This window comes from Amphiura filiformis, chromosome 19 (assembly GCF_039555335.1).
Source record: "Amphiura filiformis chromosome 19, Afil_fr2py, whole genome shotgun sequence".
NCBI classification, from domain to species: domain Eukaryota; kingdom Metazoa; phylum Echinodermata; class Ophiuroidea; order Amphilepidida; family Amphiuridae; genus Amphiura; species Amphiura filiformis.
Genome location: NC_092646.1, coordinates 17931186 through 17953771, shown reverse-complemented (window position 1 = coordinate 17953771; position 22586 = coordinate 17931186). Strand labels below are relative to the sequence as shown.

General features: G+C 35.2%; 1 protein-coding gene across 1 annotated transcript in view; it reads right to left on the bottom strand.

The window, feature by feature from the left end:
- Positions 1 to 11630: 11630 nt before the first annotated feature.
- Positions 11631 to 22586, bottom strand: part of LOC140140418 (RING finger protein 17-like) — a 316068-nt gene continuing 305112 nt past the window's right edge. The window contains exon 30 of the mRNA XM_072162178.1: positions 11631 to 12541. Coding sequence (XP_072018279.1) covers positions 12517 to 12541 — 25 coding nt within the window. The 3' untranslated portion in view covers positions 11631 to 12516. The remainder of the gene's footprint in view (positions 12542 to 22586) is intronic.

Sequence of the window (22586 nt, the reverse complement as noted above, 5' to 3'; positions counted from 1 at the left end):
AACTGAGCTGTTTATTTGAATAACTTGTGCGTGTTGATCACAAAAAGGACTAAGGATCATGTAGGAGCCATGCATTTGATCATTATTTTTAAATTCACATTCGCAATAACAAATCTTGATCATGATGATCGAAATCTGCCCCTATCTATATCATGCTTATAGATTTGGTTTAAAATGTGTAAATCCCATGAAATAGGTTTTCGAAGAAGTATTCAACTGGAATACCATTTGCCAGATTAGGACAAAATTGTGACAATTGAGATTGCGGATAAGCATGATAAGGGTGTCAATTGGAGCGTGTTTCTTAAAATCCGCAATTTGAAAGTAGGACTATAGAAGGAATGACATTACTTATAATGCCACTGAAACTATTGTCGGTATTACCCGTTGAGTAGGTATTTACATTAATTACTTGCATGAATAGTTACAATCAATTTTGACTAATGACTCAAGAGAAAGACTAATTACAATGATTACTCCCTTATCCTATCACGTAAGGTACATCTTGCAATTGTAAAATCTCATACTGTCTTTAAGATAAGGGAGTAGGAATTTAGAAGCTTTTTGATAGGAATTGTCTGTAAGATGGTTGTTGCTTTTATCCCTTTCTCATCTCTGACGTACCACTTCATTGAAAAACATTGTGTTACTTGCAATAAGCTAAAATTGGATTAAAATAAATGAAAATGGCTTATCCATTGGGGTGAAATAACATGTAATTATCAGCGACCACAGATTTTCTTGAATGCAAATCAAACAACATTAATAACATTCCACACTACAAGAATATTTTCTTTTTGTTCATTAGGCTTTTAATAAACCATGTTAACTTTTTAAGTATACAAATAATAACAACAGTTTATTGTTGAAAACTTATCAACAAAGACAGTACAGCTTTTATTTGTAGCTGGAAACAATGTCTACTTTTATGACATTAATACAAGCAAATGTCCTTACGCTATACAAATACACCACTTTTGTAATGTACTTATTTTTTTTAAAACTATGGAACGTTTTTGACTGTATGAACTTCTACTGGAAGAACTTTCAACACTCATATTTGAGGCTTTAACACATACCCTAGCTTAATTTTGATAAATTCTTGAACATTAATCTTCCAACTCTCATATTTGAGGCTTCAACACATTACCTGAGCTTAAATTCTTGAACATTACTTACAAATATCTTCAGAAACAGTGCACAGCTTCTGTTCCTTAAAATAATGTGAATTGGCAGTAAACAATAGTCTGGTCAACTGCTATCAAATAAATAGCTTCAATGTTCAAGATTTTGCTCAAATTTTGATTATTAATCACACTTTTGCAACTGCATTCAAATCATTTATTACAACAGATGCAACGGTCTATTCCAATTGAAATCCATAACACCCATTTTGGAAGACATTACCCTAATCTTCCGCACACAGGGAATGTGTGAATTTCAAATGGGATTACCTAAATGGGTAACTCCATTTGAAACCTAACACTTCTGTGTGGGAGATTCAGGTCATGCCTTCCACATGGGGTGTATAGCCCAATGGGCTATTCCATTTAAATTCCACACTACCCCTGTGGATGATTTAGGAAATATCTTCAACAGGGGGAGTATAAATTTCAAATAGAATTAGCCATTAACTAACTCTATTTGAAATCCATCCTCCTTCTGTGGACGATTCAGGTTGAATCTTTCTCAGAGGGTGTATGGAAATCAAATGGAGCTGTCTAATGTGCTAATTCCATTTGAAATTCATGCTCCCCCTGTGGTCGCTATTTCCAAAATCCTCCACAGGGGTAGTGTAGAATGTAAATGGAATAGCCCAATAAAGTTTCTCTTTAATGACCAACTACCCTTGCCAGTACGCCCTATATATAAGATTTAGCCTAATCTGGTTCAGTTGATGGTTTATACATCACTTCAAGTACCTGCGGCCACAACTTGTATCTAAATGGCAAGTGCTCTATGAATGTCAAGATATTTATTGAACAAAGTGTCATTTCTAGGAACATTATTGGATCATCTTGACATGGCCAGAATCTGAAACACGTCAAATACTTTTCATCATAAGAAGCTATTTGCTTCTAATATTTTAAATGGATCAAACTCGACAATGGCGTAGTAAGCTGTTAGGTACCTACAATTCTGGGCACAATTACCGAATAGGGTGCAACTTGCAAGACTTGAGTCCAGTCCTTGTTTACAGAGGTTAGGGTTTAGGATTGGGGTAAGGCAGTCTTGTGATAAGACTAGTAGAGTTGCACCCTATTCGGTAATCACTCCCAATTGCATTTGAACAATAATGCAAAAAATGAAATGTGGGCGCAACCACGCAAATCACCATTAATATACAATGATTAGTTTCTTCAGCCTTACTCTTCAGCAACAAGGCACAGTTTACAAATGATTACTTGATCATGTTAATACAAACTGTATCAAATTGATTGGAACCGACAACTTGTCATTTTTGCAGAATATTTTTCACTTATCATGTAGGCTACCAGTTTAGGTTCAAGTTTTTAAAAAAATATTTGAAATTAAGTAGTTTTATCTTCTCTTAGAATTATAGGTTATGAAGATAACAAATTCTCTTAAGAAGTGACATGCTTTTGAAGGAAGTATGATATTGACTGAGAGCACCTATGCAATAAATATTTTGAGTAGTGAAGCTATAATTCAACTTGTGCTGTGCCAGTAAACTATATAAATATGTTGATCTTCATTTGAATGACAATAGCTCCCAGATGCAACAACCTGTTGGCTTCCTATCATTAAGTTCAAATATGCCCCTTTCTATTAGTAGCACAAAAATTATAATCATGAGTGATTTTATATTTGTAAAATTGTTTTGAAAAAGTCCAATCATTTTGATACAGTTTGTACATCAAAACGTCGTATGTGTCTTTGGCCCCTGAACATGTTTAAAGCAAAACTGCCAACAGGTTACATAGGAGGTATTGCTTTAAACATGTTCAGGGGCCAAAGACACAGGAGGATTTTCCTGCCCAACGACGAAAAATAGAAAGACTAGATTTTCATAATGAAACAGTGTAGATGAAATGAAAAGCTAACTATAGAAATGGATAAGAAATAACGAATATGAAATATTAATGTTCATACATTGTTACACATATAAAAGTTATAGATAATCAAACTGATCTGCAAGCTTAATACCTTGATTACATCGATCTCATGTTTCCTTTATAAATAAAACTATGTTTACATTTGAGAGATGGTAAGACAATGGAAGATTTGATATTGCAAATGTTATACACTACCAGCTGAAACAACCTCACTCTATATGACCAAATTCAGCAACCCACACTTACTAGTTAAATCTATGAAACTTGCCATTCTAGTAAGGAGTGTGGGTTTGATAACCAGAGTACAATGTCTTCATTCCATCAGTACATAGGCATATTGGATTGATCGAACTGTGCCCAAGGATATGATATAGCATGGATGATCCTATAAACCCTACAGCTCAAATCATAGCCTGAACCCTCAAGCCCCACCTTAGGCTTAGTTTGCATAACTATTTTTACTTTCAATTAAAATCAATCATCATAGGGATTTCAGGTCAGGAAATGAAATCAAAACACATTTCAACACTCAAATAATGAGATGACGTCCAATAGTTCTGTGCAAAAACCCACACACAATTGTACCTACGGAAATTGCTGGTGGGAGACATACATGTTATTGTGCTGAATGACAAATACGAGTTTTCACTTCAAAATATTGAACTTTTAATTCAACTTCTGGGATCGATAATTTATAGAAATGATAGTGAATTTGTAATATGACAATTATTAATGCACCCTCAGTAATGAATGTATTCATTGCAGGGTTTGCATCTTTTGAATCAATTACTTAAGTTTGTTTGATATCTTTACTTGAAACTTTTTTCGATAGATATAATTACTTTAAATGATATATGTTCTAACAACACCAGTTCTGGTACAGAGGAGAACGAATCTGATAGAACACTTTGACACTACTATTCATTGTGACAGTCTAGTACACTGAAAGACAGAATTAAAAACCTATTTCGCGTCATCAAGTCAGTGTGCGCCTTGTTTGGCCTACGCAGAGCAAGGGCAAGATGGTCATGTTGCATACACGCACACTGCCAATCATGGCATATGCCGCTTTGATAAAAAATCCTGAATGAGACACAAAACTGATTTTGTAAAATTGTCTTTTAGCACAGTAGTAAGCTAATGTACAAAGACAGAAAGCTATTAAAGCCGCTCAATTTCAAGTTTAAAAAAAAGTGGGAAAAACCTCTTCCTTTATTACTTTTACATAATTCTTATAAACACCTGGACATGAAGATTAAAGTTGTCCCAGTAACTAATCCTACCATTGTTCTTTAGAGTAGTATATGGTTAAGATGTATACCATTTGCAATATCTTTAGGTTATGGGAACACATCATAAGAAATCAAAAGGAGATATAAAAATATATAGCAACTTTGGCACCAAATGACTGATATAGATCACTTTTGATCCATACACCAATGTTTTTATAGTTACTTCTAAACTACGATACAGAAGAGTACATAAAACTAACAAAATAGAGGTCCTACATCTTAAGCACAGTATAGGCTATATGTAGAGACTGAATATGATATGATAATCTAAATCTACGAAGACAAAGTGATCTTACAAACTAATACTTGTTTTATTAGTACTTTTACAGTTTAAGATATAAGCAAAAACAATCTGATCCATGATGATGAACTGAACTATAAAACATAGACAATAGTTAAAACAAGGCACATTAGGGCATTCATCTATCTCTCTCTTGTACCACTGTTTTGTGGTATACTCTTTCTTGTTTCTTTCTTACATTTCAAAAATAAAAATCAGAGATGAAGTTACGTTGTCAGGCTATATTGCCTTGTGGTGTACCAATGAAACAAATAGAGCTGTTTATTTTGCCTAATTAAAGAGCTGTTTAGGTGGCTCTGAAAAGAGCAGTTTAGGTGGCTCTAAAAAGAGTTGTTCAGGTGGCTCTAAAAAGGACTGTTTAGGTGGCTCTGAAAAGGACTGTTTAGGTGGCTCTGAAAAGAGCTGTTTATTTTAATTACTATCAAGGAAAAGAATATCTTAACAAATTAGTGGTTCTGAGAAAAGCTGTTCAATTGACTCAAGTCAATATAACTAAGGGGAAGGAAGTGTGCCTAACTAAACTTCATCAACCATTTGTACAATTACAAGTTTCGTCTGTAACCTTCTCAGAGTACTTGATAATTCTCATTTGTGTAACCTTTTTACAGGAAATTAATCTTATTCAACACTATTACATTTTGTGTCATTGCACACTGCAATTTTTTTGCAATTATGAATTTGTGAGAAAATTAGTTTAAACACACTAGGACTCATTTTTGCATGAAAATCTGTGACTGGTTGAAAAATCTGTGTTGGATTACAGATTTTTCAACCGATCACAGATTTTTGTCTCTGAGTGATATTATCAGATTGAGACCAATTAGTGTTCACTTCTTTTCCTAAGTGTGACCGAGTTTTGCCGCACACACAAACAATGCTCATTTACAGAATTAGAAGATAAACGTAATTGTCTACCCTTATCAACAACAGACAACAATTTTACTGAATAGATGCAAAATGTCTGACCTCCAGAGGCTGTATTTTTTGCATTTAATATTGTTATTTTATGTTATCGCTTATTACAAAGTGGCACCAATTAGATAATAATAATTAGGAGTGAACATGGTATTACAAATTACTGATCATTTAACATCAAGAAAGCCAATTAGAATACCTTATCAATAATAATATTAGGCCAAGTAAATAAAAAAACATGTTTCTCGTCCCCTCCCGCTTCCTTTTTTGAAGATTTTGCATTTTTATTTTTATTTTGCAATCTTTCTGTCATAACTTTTTGTAAAGATACTAGAGAAGTTGCAACTTCTTCTTATAAGCCTTTACAATAGTATTAGAAACATTTGTGAAGTGTTTTGTGATGACCAGAGGGGTTGACATCTCAAAACAACAAAATAAAAAGAGCCTCTTCATGTTTTTCAGCTTCTAGTCTTTACGCTATAAAAAGGATAAAAAGCGTCTAAATAGAGCAATTCAGGGCATTTTTCATTAAAAAATAAAAAATAAAAAGCCCCTCTTCCTCTTACTTTTTCTAAAACCTGGACGAGAAACATGTTTTATTTTTTACTTTGCCTTACTGATATGTAACACACGGTGCATTATAGCATTGGGCTATACTGGCTGAAACCCAAACACCCCCATGACATGACCTTATTCTCCCACACAGGGGTGTAGATTTCAAATGGAGTCACCCATTCAGGTAACCCCACTTGAAATTCACACTCCCTGTGGGAGAGATTAAGGTCATGTGTCCTATACAGGTGTATGGATTTCAACTGGAAAATGTATAAGTGGTAAATTTTGTGAGGGTTTTATTTTCGCCAATTTCGCAATTAGAGCTCCAACCGCAAAAATAACAACTCTCAAATATATGCAATACTGTATTACAAGTATAGGGAAGGGCAATTGCGAAAATAACAATTGCGAAAACGTATCGCTCACTCCAAATCGTGAAAAACACTGTATGCGAAAATTACAACTTATACAGTGGCCAAGCCACAAGTCAATCTCTCTCCTGCCCACTCACTCAACTAATACAGGCACAAAGTATTACCACAAAAATCAAAACAGATTTATTTTCTTCTCAATTTACTTCTTAACACCGTCAAATTGTGCTTTAATTTCCTCTTCAATTTCTTTCACACTAACCACCAGTGCATCAACCTTCGGTAAAAGGGAATATGCTTTACTCCAGAGATGCGTGAAACTTTTCAAATATGAATTTTGGCACACAAGTGGATTTTTAAAAATTAAGGGAAACTATGAAAACTCGGCCATAATGTGGGCTAAAAATGCAATACGCTTTTCTGTTTTTCATTTTCTCCTAGACAAAGACAAAGCACTGAAAAGCATTAATAGACAACCCCTTCATTTTTTGGGGCCTTAGCTTCAATGATCTTGTCTCCGATCGTGTCTCCGCATTTTTCAATTGAGAAAGAAAAGTTGCAAAGCCAAACAGGTAATCCTTTATCAAATGAGAAGATTTGGAAGATTCTCAAGCAGCAGATCTGGATATCCAATTCACATGTGGGTGTGCAAAAGTGTAAGGAATCAACAGCTCTAACAGCCGTATGAATCGATAAGACAAGGCTGCTTGCTACGTACATCGGTGTGCGAGGTCAAAGCTATAACTACGGCTCCAAGAAAAGTGTTGGATACGTGCTTGAAGACTATAGTACTATAAAGTCTCTGAGTAATTCTACTTTATAATATTGGAGCCCAAGACTTCATCATTGCTGGATTTAAGACGTTTTTCCGACGTGATAACTTTTGTCATGTTCAAGGACATTAGGGCCTACATAGGTCTCATGGCACATATCTGACACTTTTCTTGGAATCCTATGTACTAGTATGAATTTACAGATTTTCTCAACAAAGACCAGATCTTGATTTTTCTTTAAAATGTTACACACCATTGTGTACACTGTATTTACAGGAGCCAAACTTCACAAAGATTTGCAATGTACCGACAAGTATCCAAAGGTACAGGTTGAAAGCCAATATTAGTCTCAATATCTCAATTTTACTAATGTTTTCTTTGCATTGCAATTGTCCCAAATCAATCACATGTTCTATCTTACGATGGTACTAGACCCCCTGATAAATTTTGTGACTAATGTTGCATTTTTCTCAAAAAATAACTACACAATGGTAACATGTATATTATAGGGCAAGGAATCCAATTACTTCACTGAAATTTCAGTGATTCAAGACAAGTGGTTCATTATATATATTAAGAAATGAGGGACATTCTAGCGGTACATCTTTTCTTATCATAAATAACATACCGCTTGTCTTGAGTCACTGAAATTCCAGTATAATAACTGGATTCCTTGCCCCTATAATATACGTAACTTTTGTTACCAGTGTGTTATTATTTTTTTGAGAAAAATGCAAAAATAGTCACAAATTGAACGAGGGGCTAAAAACAAACCTTAAAACAAGATACTCACTCCACCACAACATCGCACAGATTCATGACTCATTAGTTTTTTTAAAACTTAAAATGCACTGTATATACTGACAGCAGTCATGTTCAATGCCACATGAGATTCACTGTAATTTTGGATTTGGTGACCAAATTGGGCATCTTTGAACATCCCAGGACTTAAAAAGAACAACATGGATTTATGACTTTTGAACTTGAATAGAAAAACATTTTGCTACATTTCGTATGAATTCCCTCCCAAGTAAGATTAAAAAAAAAGATTTGCTTAAAATCCTCTTCCGTAAAAGCTATTATTCTTGCACATAAAGAAGGAAAACATATATCTTAAAACCAAGTGGCTCTTCTTTTGATAATAGACTTGCTTTTAAGAGCACTCATTCCACTTAAGATGGTATTAACACTTCTATAATGGAATATTACCGTCTTCATTTTGAGCCAATTTGCAAATTCTAATAACAAGGATAATAATATTCCAATAATATGGGCAAGAATGAGATAAAACCATCTTTTATCAAATAAAAAAGATATAAAAACTGATAATGAAAATGAAATATACAAACATGACCGAAATGGGAATTCTTCTCAATTGTTATAAGAGATATAATGGGCAATAAAGCAATTACGAGCAATATCAAAACTTCTGTTGTGGTCCCAGTTGTCATTGTGTGCCAAGTACAAGAAAAGCAGAACTCCAAATGACCTTCATTGCTGCCATTTGCAACTTTGCTGTCACATGGGTGGGGTGGAGAACTTGTATCTAAAAGGTTAGCCAATCAGAAATGCTCAGGTTGAACACATTTCAACTCAGGCAAATGTATTGCACACAATTTTTTCCCTGTAAAATTTTAGCTCAAGATGGTTTATCAGTGGTAAATGTAAAAAAAAATTAGACCCAAAGAGAAGACTCTTCAACGTTTGTGTGTCACTCATGCAAGACAAAATAGTTTGTTACCTCTGCATTATTTTGCCATGCGTCGAGTGAACTTCTGATTTAAAGTGTGTCTTGTTTGCATTCTGCACGTGAACCAAGTGCCGACAATACACACAAAACCTTTGTGCAATGCTTATCACGCTGAAAGATTTGGATTTTAGGCTCTTGTTGCATGATAAATGGCAGAAGAACATTATTTTGGTACCCATGCATAACAAACCTATATGGAGGATTTACCATTCGGGCCAATTCTGAGTCAGTCCTCTTTAAGTCTAATCTCCTTGGTAGCCAAGCTACCTAAACAGACATAATTTTTTGCTGTATCAATAGAGGTGAGAATCCTGTTGTGAATACCCAATCACAAATCCCTAAGCATCCCCCTGGGGGCACTGACCAATTAACAGTTAACCCTTTGACATAGAAAGGCAGGAGTTAACTGTGCAGAACATTGATTTCTCAAGCAGTGAATCGGACCAAAGGGGCAATTATCAATTAGTGAGCAATTAGTGGTTTTGCTCACTTCTGTTAAAGGATCTGGAATGAGCATTTTCAAGCGTTTCGACAGTATTTTTGTGGGACATGAGAGCACATCAGACATATCAAATTGCATTCTGAATATGCAGAATGTCTTTCCGATATCAAATAATTTTCATTTTTTGAAATTCACGATATAATACAAATTTTTATGACAAATTATTAAAATTTGATATTTTTCACATTTTTGATATATAACAGTCCTTGAAGTAAATTTTATAAATCAAATGATATATTCTTAAAGTATATGTAGCTGGGAGAAAAAGCCGACGATCAATTGAAAATTTTGACCTTTCATATTGAAGATATGGATTTTTTTCCCCAAAAGACCTAATTTTTATTGGTGTTTTGGGATAAAAATCCATATCTTCAATACGAAAGGTCAAATTTTCAATATTGATCATCGGCTTTTCATCCCACCTACATACACTTTAAGTATAAATCATCAGATTTATAAAGTTTACTTCTAGTACTATTAAATATCAAAAATATCAATTTTTAATGATTTGCCATAAAATGTGTATTGCGAATTTCAAAAAATCAAAATTATTTGATATCAGAAGGACATTCTTCGTATTCAGAATGCAATTCGATACGTCTAATGTGCTCTAATGTCCCACAATAAATACTGTCCAAACGTTCATACCCCTTCCCTTAAGAATTCTGAGCCGGTTCTCTTTGGATCTAATATCATTGGGTACTGTTATACTGAGCCAATAATTACACACAGCAGCTAACTTGTCATATTCTATCATAAACCCCTTCCTTGTGTGCAAGTTACTCTTAACAAAACTCACACATGTGATTTATACTCTACAAACAATAACCCCAGAATTAAACTCAATAAGTGTGCTCTGAATATGAGCTGTGAATTGGGCTTTTCATTCCAGTTGAAATCCCTATGGAAGACATGATCTTAATCTTCCACACTGACAGCGTGAGTTTCAAATGGGGCATCCTGGATGGGCGGCAAATCCATTTGATATCTACATCCCCTGTATGGAAGATTAAGGTCATGTCATCCACAGGGGGTGTATGGATTTCAACTGGAATAAACAATTGCAGTGTGTACCAATCAATTATTTTAGTACTCTGGAGAAATCATGAATTGGGACTATATCGGGATTTTGCACTCTGTCCCAGTTTCGAGTATAGGGGATTTATAACACAGGGAGATCTCAAACAATTTTGCAATGTGGATTACCCAAATCTCTTGAAAACGTTTTTCCCATGTGCAATATCCAAATGAACAATTTTGCAATGTACAGCAACCAAATGTCTTGAAACATTCATGACTCCATGACTAATGTGCCCATTCCATTTGAAATTCATACTCCCTCTGTGGCATATATTTCCACAATCTTCCACAGGGGTAGAGTGGATTTTAAACGTAATAGCCCATGCAATGCATCATGGGATGGGATGGTTTATGCTGTGCCATCCACCTGGGTCTTTAATACACTCCCTTGAGCTGAATTTACACCCCAGTTAATAACATGATAAGCCAATGTTCTATCTTCATTATTAGCAATCCACCTCTATGTGGCCTGATCTTATTGTCACCAGCAACTAGGGCATAAATTCAGCTTTAAAAAGACAGTTCATAGACCTTTGTACAATCCACTAGCATTTCAACATACTATAAAAGTGCAAATTTTCGCACTGCATTTATTTTCGCGCTTTTCTCGTTTCAAGCTGCTACCGCCAAAATAACCTTGTGCAAATATATTCCTTTTGTGTACAGGTCAATGTAAGTCAATTTAGAATCATAAATTTCAAAACAAGGGAAACAGTTCAAAATTGGCAAAGCGCAAAAAAAATTCAAAAAAAAAAATTCAACTTTGACAGCAATTATGTGACATGATCTAATCCACTCAGACTAAAGTTTGCCATGTTGAAAATTGAGTTGTTAGGAACCGATCGTTATTTACGGCAGGAGGGTAATGGGCATTTTGGAGAAATTTTGCATTCCCCTCACGTCTGCTCAAAATTTTGTGTCCCCCTTGTTTCCCCATTTTCTCCATTTAAAATTTAACAATCCCCTCCTAATTCATCTAAAAATTTCAGTTTCCCCCCTCAAGACCCCCAAAAAATTTGTGTTCCTCCCTATATTTTACCATTTCCCCTGCCATAAATAATGATCGCTCCCTTACCATCACTATCCTACTCAGTACCTATAATCTGACACAGAATTAAAAAAACTAGTTTGCATCTGATGTCAATGTCAATCTAACTTCCCACATGATTGGTTAGTAGTGCGAAAAAGGATGGCTGGATTATCTGATGTCTTCATCAGGATGAGATGGTTTGTATGTTTGAGGGTGCAAAATTTAACACATTGGTCTGCTGTTTTAAAATTTGTTCAAAAAAAAAAAAAATCGTTCCAGAGTTTAATTGACTGATATTGAAATCCCTGAGTCTCTACCATACTTGTCTCTGTCCATTTTTTAATGTTTTTTTGCTCCTTATATTTGCCTATATCTCAATTACATTATTGCTAACTTTGGTCTTATCACATCAGATCATGTCACATATCTGTACAATTCATTTTTTTAAAACCTACTTCCAATCAAAGTAAACTTTTTAAACCCTAATCCGATCAAAGTAAACTTACAAACTACTTATTTGTGCAATGGCCTTGAGAGAATGATATGATGCTGCAATGAAATGAAATGCTTTTAATACATAAAAACCCAACAAAATGGCCTAAATTAGAGAAAGCCCCATATTGTCTGACTTAGGCGAGACAGAAAAACAACAATAACATGCAATGCTCCCTGTTTCTGTTTATATTGAAATGCACCATGATCAATTTGCTTTACTAGCGTCTAACACATTAGACGCTGGCTCTTTCATATATGGATCAACTCTCCTCTCAGCAGAAGAAAACTTAACTTGTCTGCAAAATCAGGTCAAGATTGAATTGCTTGAATCCCTCCTTAGATTCTGGTTGTTTTCCTCCTGTCCTTGTAGCACCTTTAAACTTCAGTTTCTTGACTTTTTCTGTAAAAAGCAACCATAGAGAGAAAAGAGTAAAATCAGAGAGTGTGACTTATAACATTCCATTAAGGTGGTACAATTGATAAATTTGTGACTATTTTTGCATTTTCTCAAACAATAATAACACACTGGTAACAAAAGTTATGTATATGGGGCAGGGAATCCAGTTAACTTCACTGGAATTTCAGTGACTTAAGACAAGAGGTACGTTATGTATGATAAGAAAAGAGGTACCGCTAGAATGTACCTCGTATAATTTCTTAACATATAATGAACCACCTGTCTTGAATCACTGAAATTTTAGTTTCAATTGGATTCCTTGCCCCTATAATATACATAACTTTTGTTACCAGTGTTAGTTATTTTTTGAGAAAATGCAAAATTAGTCACAAAATTAATCAGGAGGTGTAGTACCACCTTAAGCATTGTGTTGAAAGATAACCCCCTTTTGCGATGTTTAGAAAGATCATGATTATCCACTGTAGTTTCTTAGTGCTTGGGTGTTGGGGAACCAGATTATTATTGAAATAAGACCCTTTTAGCTCATAATGAAGCACATGTGATACATCAAAACATGACAGTTGTCTCCAAAATTGTTTTAGATCATAGTATTTGCTTGATATGCTCATCAGCAACCAACATTTTGATTCTGTATGCCATGGTGCACACCTACAATGCCTGACATTTTTTTTAAAGTACTGGGACACTTTGAACCTGGTAATATAAATTGCCCCCTTTCCACATTGCCCCAAATTGATGTTGAATCATGCAATTTTGCAGTAAAACTTGTCGTAAGTCTCAACAACTTTTGTCTAGCATTGTAGATATACACACCCGTACACACATGGTCACACAAATTAAAGGGTACACTGCTGAACTCAGGTTCCATCCAAAAGTTGCTAGTTCTTATCCTGCTTCATCCAGTTTATTTGCTCTCTTCTTTGATTTCTAATAATCAAGCAGTAAGATTACTGCTTTTTTTGTCCACAACGATCAGCCCATGAAAGTTCAGACTTTGTGAACTTTCATAATTGAAATCGGTAAATTTAATGTTATGATGGGTTTTTATCCTTCAAAAATTTTCCCCTTTAAATAAAAACTTTCTTTGACCACAAGATAATTCATACACAAGTTTTTCTACACGAACAAGACTATGGGGACTGAATGTGCTACTTCCAATCAGACACTAGAGGTGCTGTTGCAGAACACTTCCATACCACACAGTTACCATAGTAACAACACATTGATGAATACTACAAGACAGGATAGAACAATGGGGTAATATTCTATTTAAAAGAATGAAAGAGACCTGAGAAAACCTGTGAGGCTATGTATAGATAATTGCAGCCACACTCTGATCAGGCACCACTGGATGGATGTTGAACCCATGATAATGCCCCCGTGGTGTTTTTTTCTGACCACAAACCATGAGTGCAACTTACAGCATTACAAACTCTAAGCCATGATATATACATGAGTGACTTATGAATCCTATGTGTGGTGGCGCAATAATGAACTTTAGCGATTTAAGAAATGATGTTTCATACATTCTTATATCAAAGCAGCCAATCAGAAAAGCTGTTAGAAAAGTACGAAACATGCATTGATTGTGTATATTGTGCACTCCAGCATTACTACGAGCAGTGTTTCAAGCGTGCGTCAAGCGTCATGTAGGATTGATTCATTTTTGGGCGGGTTGATGCATTTAGATTTGGTTCTGTTTTCCAACATTTTTAGTGATAATTTGTTATATAAAAAAAGTAAAAATCACATGTTTTTTTCTTCTCGTGTATGAAATAGATTAATAAACTTGTATTACTTAATTATTGCTCGAGAAATTAGACAAAATAATGCACTTGTGCTGATGTGTCTAATGCACTCCCCCCTTCGAGACTCGTGCATTAGACGCATCAACATCAGCACACATGCATTATTTTGTCTAATTTCTCTCCCAATAAGTAATACACGTTCATTAACCTATAATTATCACATGAGTCAGGGGAATAAAACAAAATACCTCTATTCAGTTCAATGAAAGAAAGAAAAATTGCCACCCTGATTTTTCAGGATTTAGGGTCATTCACTGAATACAACACAACAAATTTTTTTTGGCCTTAAATGACAAGAGCATGCTTTCATTGTATCTTGCATTCTTTAACAGTGTCAATTTTCCTTTAATGACATTGTTTTTTGCCCATAAGACAATATAGTACAGCTACAAGCATATTGATCTGCACGGTTGCATGTTCTGTTTGTGGTGCGCCTAACATGGTACCGTAAAACCCCGTCTACAAACATATAGAGTGTTTTTTTTTATAAAAGCTTAATTAATTCGAAGCAAGCATTAATATACCAATACAATAGATCGGTCTTAAAATTATACTTGTTTGTATATGCTTGGATCCGTAATTTATTTGCTCAAACTCCATAATGGCGACTGGATTAATGTAGCTTTCATCAGAAGCACACTATATGCTTGCAGACGGGGTTTTACGGTATGTGATCAGTGATCTATCGCGTTGGCATGGTGCAATATTTTGCATTCATGTGTAAAAGACTCAATGGATTCACCAATTGGGCTATTCCAGTTGAAATCCACACTATCCCTGTGGTAGATTTTGGAAATATCTTCCACAGGGGGAATATGTTTTTAAAAAGTAATTGGTCATGGTTTATCATTTTGAAACCCATTTCCCCTCTGTATTATGGCTTTACTTATATCTTCCACAACTGGAGTGAGTATTTCAAATAGAAATCCCCAAACTGTCTATTCTATTCTATTCAAAATCCATACTCCCCCTGTGGAAGACTTTAGGTAAATCTTCCACAGGGGTAGTGGGGATTTCTACTAGAATAGCCTCTTTAATGCACATGAGTGACTGACAGGTTGAACTTGATCAAAAATGTTCATAAAGAGTGGACGTAAATAACATCCGAACATGATTTTACAGTTGATCTGTTTAAGAATGAGAATAAAAGTATTGTTTTGATAACCATCCATGTCTATAACGCCTGATGTAACACTGAAGTAAGCATTTATTTTTGCGTGGAATAACTCGATGTGCCGGCTCGTTGTTCCACATAAAGTAATGCCATCTCATGTGTTCATTTTTTCTGGTGGTGAGATAAAAGCTGGGTCTCAAAGCAATACTTTTATTCTCATAATTTAATATTTTTCACATACTTTTTGTGGGACCTGAGAGCACATGACATCAGACATAACGAATTACATTTTGAATACGAGGAATGTCCTTATGATGTTAACTAATTTGGATTTAAAAAAAAAAATTGTGATATAATACACATTTTATTGTAATATGTACTTAAAGTGTATGCAGCAGGGATGAAAAGCTGTCCATCATATGAAAATTATGACCTTTTTTACTGAAGATATAAATCCCTCCCCCATATGAAAGGTCAAAATTTTAAATTGATGGTCGGCTTTTCATCCCAGCTATATACACTTTATGTACATATTAGATTTATAAAGTTCTTTGAGGACTGTAAAATATTTAAAATATCAAATTTTAATAATTTGCCCTAAAACTTGTTATTATATCGAAAATAAAAAATAAATAATGTGGTTTTCTGCACAAATCTTTTCTGTACAAAGGATTGTTGCAAGCAAATAGAAAACTGAAAATTTAATATGCCCAATTTCAGACTGATTTTGCTTGATCACACCACATATGATTCATGTGGACTTGACCCCATTATAAAGTACAAACCACTCCTTTGGTTTTAATTTCAGCACTTAGGAGAAGTACAAGAATCTCCACTTTGATTTTGCTCTCAAATCCCAGTTGCAAATTAGGATACATTATATTTCTAAGAAATGCAAATAAACAGTGGCTATGACCATCAGTTCATTGACTTTTAACGATGAAGTGATAGAGAATTATCTGCATTATCTAAGCATTAAATTGTAAGGTGAACTAGCTTGTATATTCAAATTCATATTTTGATTTTTAGTATACTACTATTTCTTGATTTTTTTCACAATTTGTGGATTCATTAAAGCCATATTGTAATAATTCCATAAAAAAGTATTTCTTTTCCACAAAATGTTCATTTTCACTCTCAGCAAGTGTCCTACTATGGACCACAATGGCATCATTCCAATTGCCTAGTTCAATAACCTCAATTAAACAATCATAGTGCAAAACTTGACCTCAAGTTGTAGGGTATGAGATTTTGTACCCAAATTTTCAGAGGTCAATGAATATACAAATGTATTGGGGTTAAAGAACTGTGGCCTGATAGATGAGCATATTGTGGATCCTAGTGTTCCCTTTCTAATTTTGAGCAGAACAAAATGCAGGGAATCACTATTTATTTAATTCCAACACCTATGTTGCCAATTCATATCACTCCTTTGGTTGTGACTTGAGGTCCGTCCTGTTGATGTGTTGTGCAGCAAAAAATATTTTGAAAGCTATTAATACATTTATCCCTTTATATAAACCCAACATTTAAATGCTTTCAAGCAACCCTCTCAAACCCCCGGAGGAGTACAAATGACCATACGGGACGTGCATAAACATGGGTAGCATTTTCAGCCTTCTGGTATATCAATGACCCCTTTTTCAAAGCCTATTTTGGTATATGAATGGGTCCTTTTTTCAAAATTTTCTCAATTTTTTCGGAAAACAGCCCAATTTTTCGTAAAAACTAAGACAATTTTGGGTAAATTCGGCCGAAAATTTTGACTTTTGGTATATCAATGGGTCCAAATTTCTTGAAAAATTGGTATATTTATGGGTCTAGCGGCACGTCCCTACCAAAACCAAACTTGAGTACCCCCCCGGGCTCAAACCTTTTGTAAGTGTTTTTCAAAACAATTTTGTGTTTACTGGATAAACAATAAGGAAAAGTATGGCACATGTCGATAGCAACTAGCATAAAAGTTTCCCTTTTGGATTATTTCTGTGGGATTCAGGTTGGGGAAGAATATGGAGAAGGATGTGGCCACAGCGTGGTAGCATGAGGGAATTATTTATATTTTCTGGAACAATAGACACCCCTGATGAGTACACCAAGCTTTTTCATACATTTCTTGCATTTTCACTACTTGTTGAATGGCTACTTTCATTCCTTTGACTTTATATATTTGGCAGTAATATGTCATTCTTGTTAATCATGTGACTTTTAATACATTTTATTGTTACCACACTTCTAAACTGTCAAGACAAATTAAAAAGAAGTCTACCTCATCAAAATCAAATTTTCAACACATGCTACAAAAATTAATAGCATTTCCACACAATCTGCTCTATTAAAGTACCTTTAATATGGAATAAGGTGTCATGAACCATGCATGATTGAAAATGAATAGCAATATTATAAAGGTGTTAAAAATTCTTTCTAAAGTTTGTCCGGCATATAACTGGCAAAACAAAAAGAGACTCATAACATCAGACGGCGAGATGGCCGAGCAGTTATGGCGTTGCGCTGTCGGCTGGGAGATACAATCGGTGAGGGTTCCAGCCTTGGGCTTGCCTTAGGTGAAAATTCTCTTCCCTCCCAAAAAGTTCCTATGGTTGGAATGCCTTCAATTAAATCCAGTTTCATCACAGAATTTAATTGTAGAATTTCTTCTCGCCCCCATACACTGCTTAGCACATGCAGATATAGGTAGTGTATGTGCGACGTCCGTGATTTGAAAGTCACATAAAGAGAAGGGGGACCATCCCCGGTTCTGATATCTGCACTCAACCCTTTAGGTTCAAGGACAAGAAGGGCACGATACAACGCAAGTTGTCTACCCATCAATCCAGTAGAACTAGAATCATGTATTGATTTATATAGAATGACATGCATGCAGTTGGGCACAACACTTACGCTTAGTTGCAAAATGCGTAGCCGCGTGCATTTATGCCAATTTACGGCAGTTTAAGTTGGGACTTTATTGATGCCCGCAGTAATAAAAATCAATAAATTATTGCCAATTACAAGCCAAACAAACTTTAGGCAAGGAAATTACTACAGCTCAGTACTTTATACATTGAGTCACTGGCTAGTAATCATAAGTTCCACAGAGAATATTGCTCCAAATCTCACAGATTGTGTGATATGCCCCAGAAAAATGTCTTTCCATTCCAAAGAGGTGACAACTTGAAGGTTCATTAATGCTCTGTGTGCTAGCCATAGGCTTCAACATAAGTCCAAGTTTTGAGATATTTTCTCAAAATATCAAGAGCTAACCAAAGAACCACTGATCCAATACTAGGCTTGTTTGTACTCATTTTAATGTATTTTTCATGCTGATTCTAAATATGGTGATGAAAAATTACAATTCTGAAATTTTTGAAATTTTGGAATTTTTGTTTTCAATTTGTCGTCTGCAGTCAACACCCGCATGGAGAGAGTTAAACTAAAATCACACTTTTATACCCAGGTAAAGCTCCTATCTTTTTATTTGACTTTTATTATTTTTTTGCTATAGAAAGTAAAATCTATTCGAATCATTGCTATCTACCCTAGATAGCAGCTCAAATGATTACTATACAGAATACGTAGCAAATATATTCAGAGTATTACTATTTACCGTAGATAGCAACTGAAATTATTGCTATATATAGCATATTTACCGCAGATGGCAGCTCATATTATTGCTCTCTACTGTAGATAGCAGCTCAAATCATTGCTATCTACCATAAACAGCAGCTCAAAATATTGAGATGTCTGTAGATTTTTGCGGTCTACCCCAAAAAGCAGCTAAAATTATTGCTATTTACCATAGACAGCAGTACACATTATTGCTATCTACTGCTGATAGCAGCTCAAATTATTGCTATCTACCATAGATGTCAGCTCAAATTATTGCTATCTATCGTAGATGTCAGCTCAAATTATTGCTATCTACCATAGACAGCAGCTCAAATTATTCCTATCTACCATAGACAGCAGCTCAAATTATTCCTATCTACCATAGACAGCAAATTATTGCTATGTACTGTATAGAGCAGATTTAATTATTGCTATTTTCTGTGGATAGCAGCTCAAACTATTGCTACCTGACGCAAGCAGCAGGTCAAATTATTGCTAACATAGACAGAGTAAGCGTAATTCACAAACGATCTGAACAGTGTTTTTTTTGAGGGGCATTCCATTTTCTGGCCCACAATTTGTTTTGCGAATTCCACTGCTGCAAAGACATCTTTTGACAGAGATCCATGTCTTCCTTACTGGGGGAAAGGTTCACATAGAGTAAACTAGTGGCAGTATTGGAACACATGTTATGGTCAAAATCTATCAAATGCACTATAGCAACACTTTAAAAATTACTTCTCTATGAAAAGCACACTTGAACAATCATTCAAATCTGTTCATAACAACCAGGTGGTCACTATGAGTATCAGATTTCAATGCTCAAAACCAATTGGCCTCAATTTACCCTACTATTTCAATGCTTTCTAAGAACTAGGGGTCATTAAGGCATATTTGCACTGGTTGCTAGGGTCTATGCTTCAATTAATTCTTAAATCTTCCTTTCTATTGGCTTTTATCCTTCTAGCAATCAGTTGAACATAATCCTTTTATGTGCCAAACTAGCTCAAGCTCAGTTCAGCAGACACCCGAAAAAGCTAAAAATCTATGATGAAGTCACATTTTATATTTCATTGAAAACATTGTAGCCCCCCCCAAAAAGCATGAGGCATTCAAACAAGTACAAACACGACTAGCCCTGGTCCGGTGGTTCTTCTGATAGTTCTGTGTTATTAATTTGTCAGCAGTTGCTGTGTTATATTGTGTTAAATCTTAAAGCTGAGCTGAAGCAAAAAGCCTTTTTCAGAAAACAACTCCACAAATCTCGGTAGAGGAGTCATGAGGATTTGTTAATAGTGCGTTCCCAGAAGATCAGCTGATGATATACATCTAATGAAAAGGGAAGAGTATATGTATCAACTAAAAGTGCTCTGACCGATATTTGAGACGTGTTGGCAACGGTCAGTATATTGGCAACGGTCAGTATATTGGCAATGGTCAGTTTTGACCAGAAAAAATCAGAAAGATGACCAAACAATGCATTTGAGATGCTGCATCATATTCACAGGGCCTGTTACTTAAAAGTACACTTAGCATATGCATTAGGCAATTCCAGTTAAAATCCACACCCCCCCTATGGAAGATATGACCACATCATGCTCTTCCACACAGGGAGTGTGAATTTCAAATGGGGTAAATGGGCGACTTCGTTTGAAACCTACACCCCCTGTGTGGGAGATTAATTAGGGTATATCTTCCACATGGTGTGTATGGATTTCAACTGGAATAGATTAAATTAGCATTTAGGGTTTGAGCTACAGAGTGTCCCAAGATGGTGGAAACCCATCCATGCATCAAAAAATGTAGTACCAAACTGGGTGGGAAAAATATTCCGAAAGTTTAATAACATTTATCAAGTTATTAGCATTTTCTTAGAATTGGTGTGTTTAAATGTCATGTTTTGTGAAAATTAAAAGTCCCATTTGGTAACATTTTGAAATTGCTCAAGAATCACAATCATGATGTTGATATAAAAGTTAACTTATGTTAGAAAGAGAAATTGAAAACCTGCGATGATTTTCCCATTAAAACATGCATGCAAGTGTTAAGTTACCACTTTATTATGTTTTCAAGCGATGCAGTGCTTTAACGAATGCTTAATAGCTAAAATAACAGAATTGACAATTGCCGAGATGTCAAAATGTCATGTTATTGACCGTTTATGGTAATTCAGATTAAATTAGTATTACATTTGGTTTTCAAAAAGGCTATTTGTTGATGAAAAGTGTTTAGTGTTGAAAATCAAAATAGTTTGGGGCAATTTCTTGGGTTATACAAGGTTAAAACAATGATGCAGGGTTGACAAAACTTTCTAGCCCATTTTGTGGGCACAACACTTGAAAAGTCACACAAAATGACAACAAAAAAATCCACCCAATATTTACTTGACTAGACTTCAGGTTTAGAGCTTGCTGGTTTTTCCTGTAAGAGCACCACCTCTATTCTTGTCTGTTGTTTGCAAGCTGTTCTACCTTGCTGACTGGGAGCTGGGAATCTTTGATCAGCTCGTAAACATAGGGATTAATATCAAAATATTTTATTTTGAGAATTTTCTTGTGACATCTCGCCAGAAGCATCACAAATGATTAATTCAAGTCATATACTTTGTCTACTTTCTTTATCATAGGCTTTAATCTGGAAAAACACATCTTATCTAACCCTAACACCCAACCCTGCTTTTTGATATCGGAAGTTAAAGAAGATGTGAAAGGAGAGAAGATGAACAAAGAAGTCACTTGGCACACCGGGATTCAAACCTTAGACCCCCACATGCCAAGCACACGATCACAGACCGGTAGCTACAGAGGTAACACGGCCCCGGGCAGCAATTCAGTGAGCATTTAACACTTAGGGTGATTGCGCCATCGCAGACCCTGGGATTCACGCATGCGCAGTGGTTTTCATCATGGTATTTTGTGGTTTTTTTGGGCGTTAGGGTTAACACACAAAATAAAGACCAGACAGGCCAACTAATAACACTCTTAACACTTTTCGGCGTAGTGGTAAAAGCCCAACATTTCCCGTCTACTACAAGCTGATCAAACTATACTGTATTTGGTCCTTAATTCCAATGCAGTGGTGGACGGCCTCTTCCTCTTGGATGTGTGAAATCCTGGTGATAGACTTGGTTTGGTAATCTGTTGTCAGGCATCCTGACAACATGGCCAAACCACTTGAGACATCGTTTGGACACAGCTTCTGTACGAATCTCCACATTTCTCATCCTATCTCCAAATGATGCACCAAAATTTAACTTGTCAGAAATCAATTTTAGAGGACATAATTGAGTAAAAAGACTGTATAAATTTCCTATGTTTTCAAAATTTAATCATGTCTTGCTTTTATAGCAAAATGTACTGGAAATGTGTTAAAAATAAACATTTTCCTGATCAGGTGTATTACAAGCTGGTCATAGTATAAAGTCACTGCCATTTTTGAGCCCAGATCATCAGTCAAAGTAGCCTAACTGGGCTATAAACTACTGAGCTTGGCAACCCTG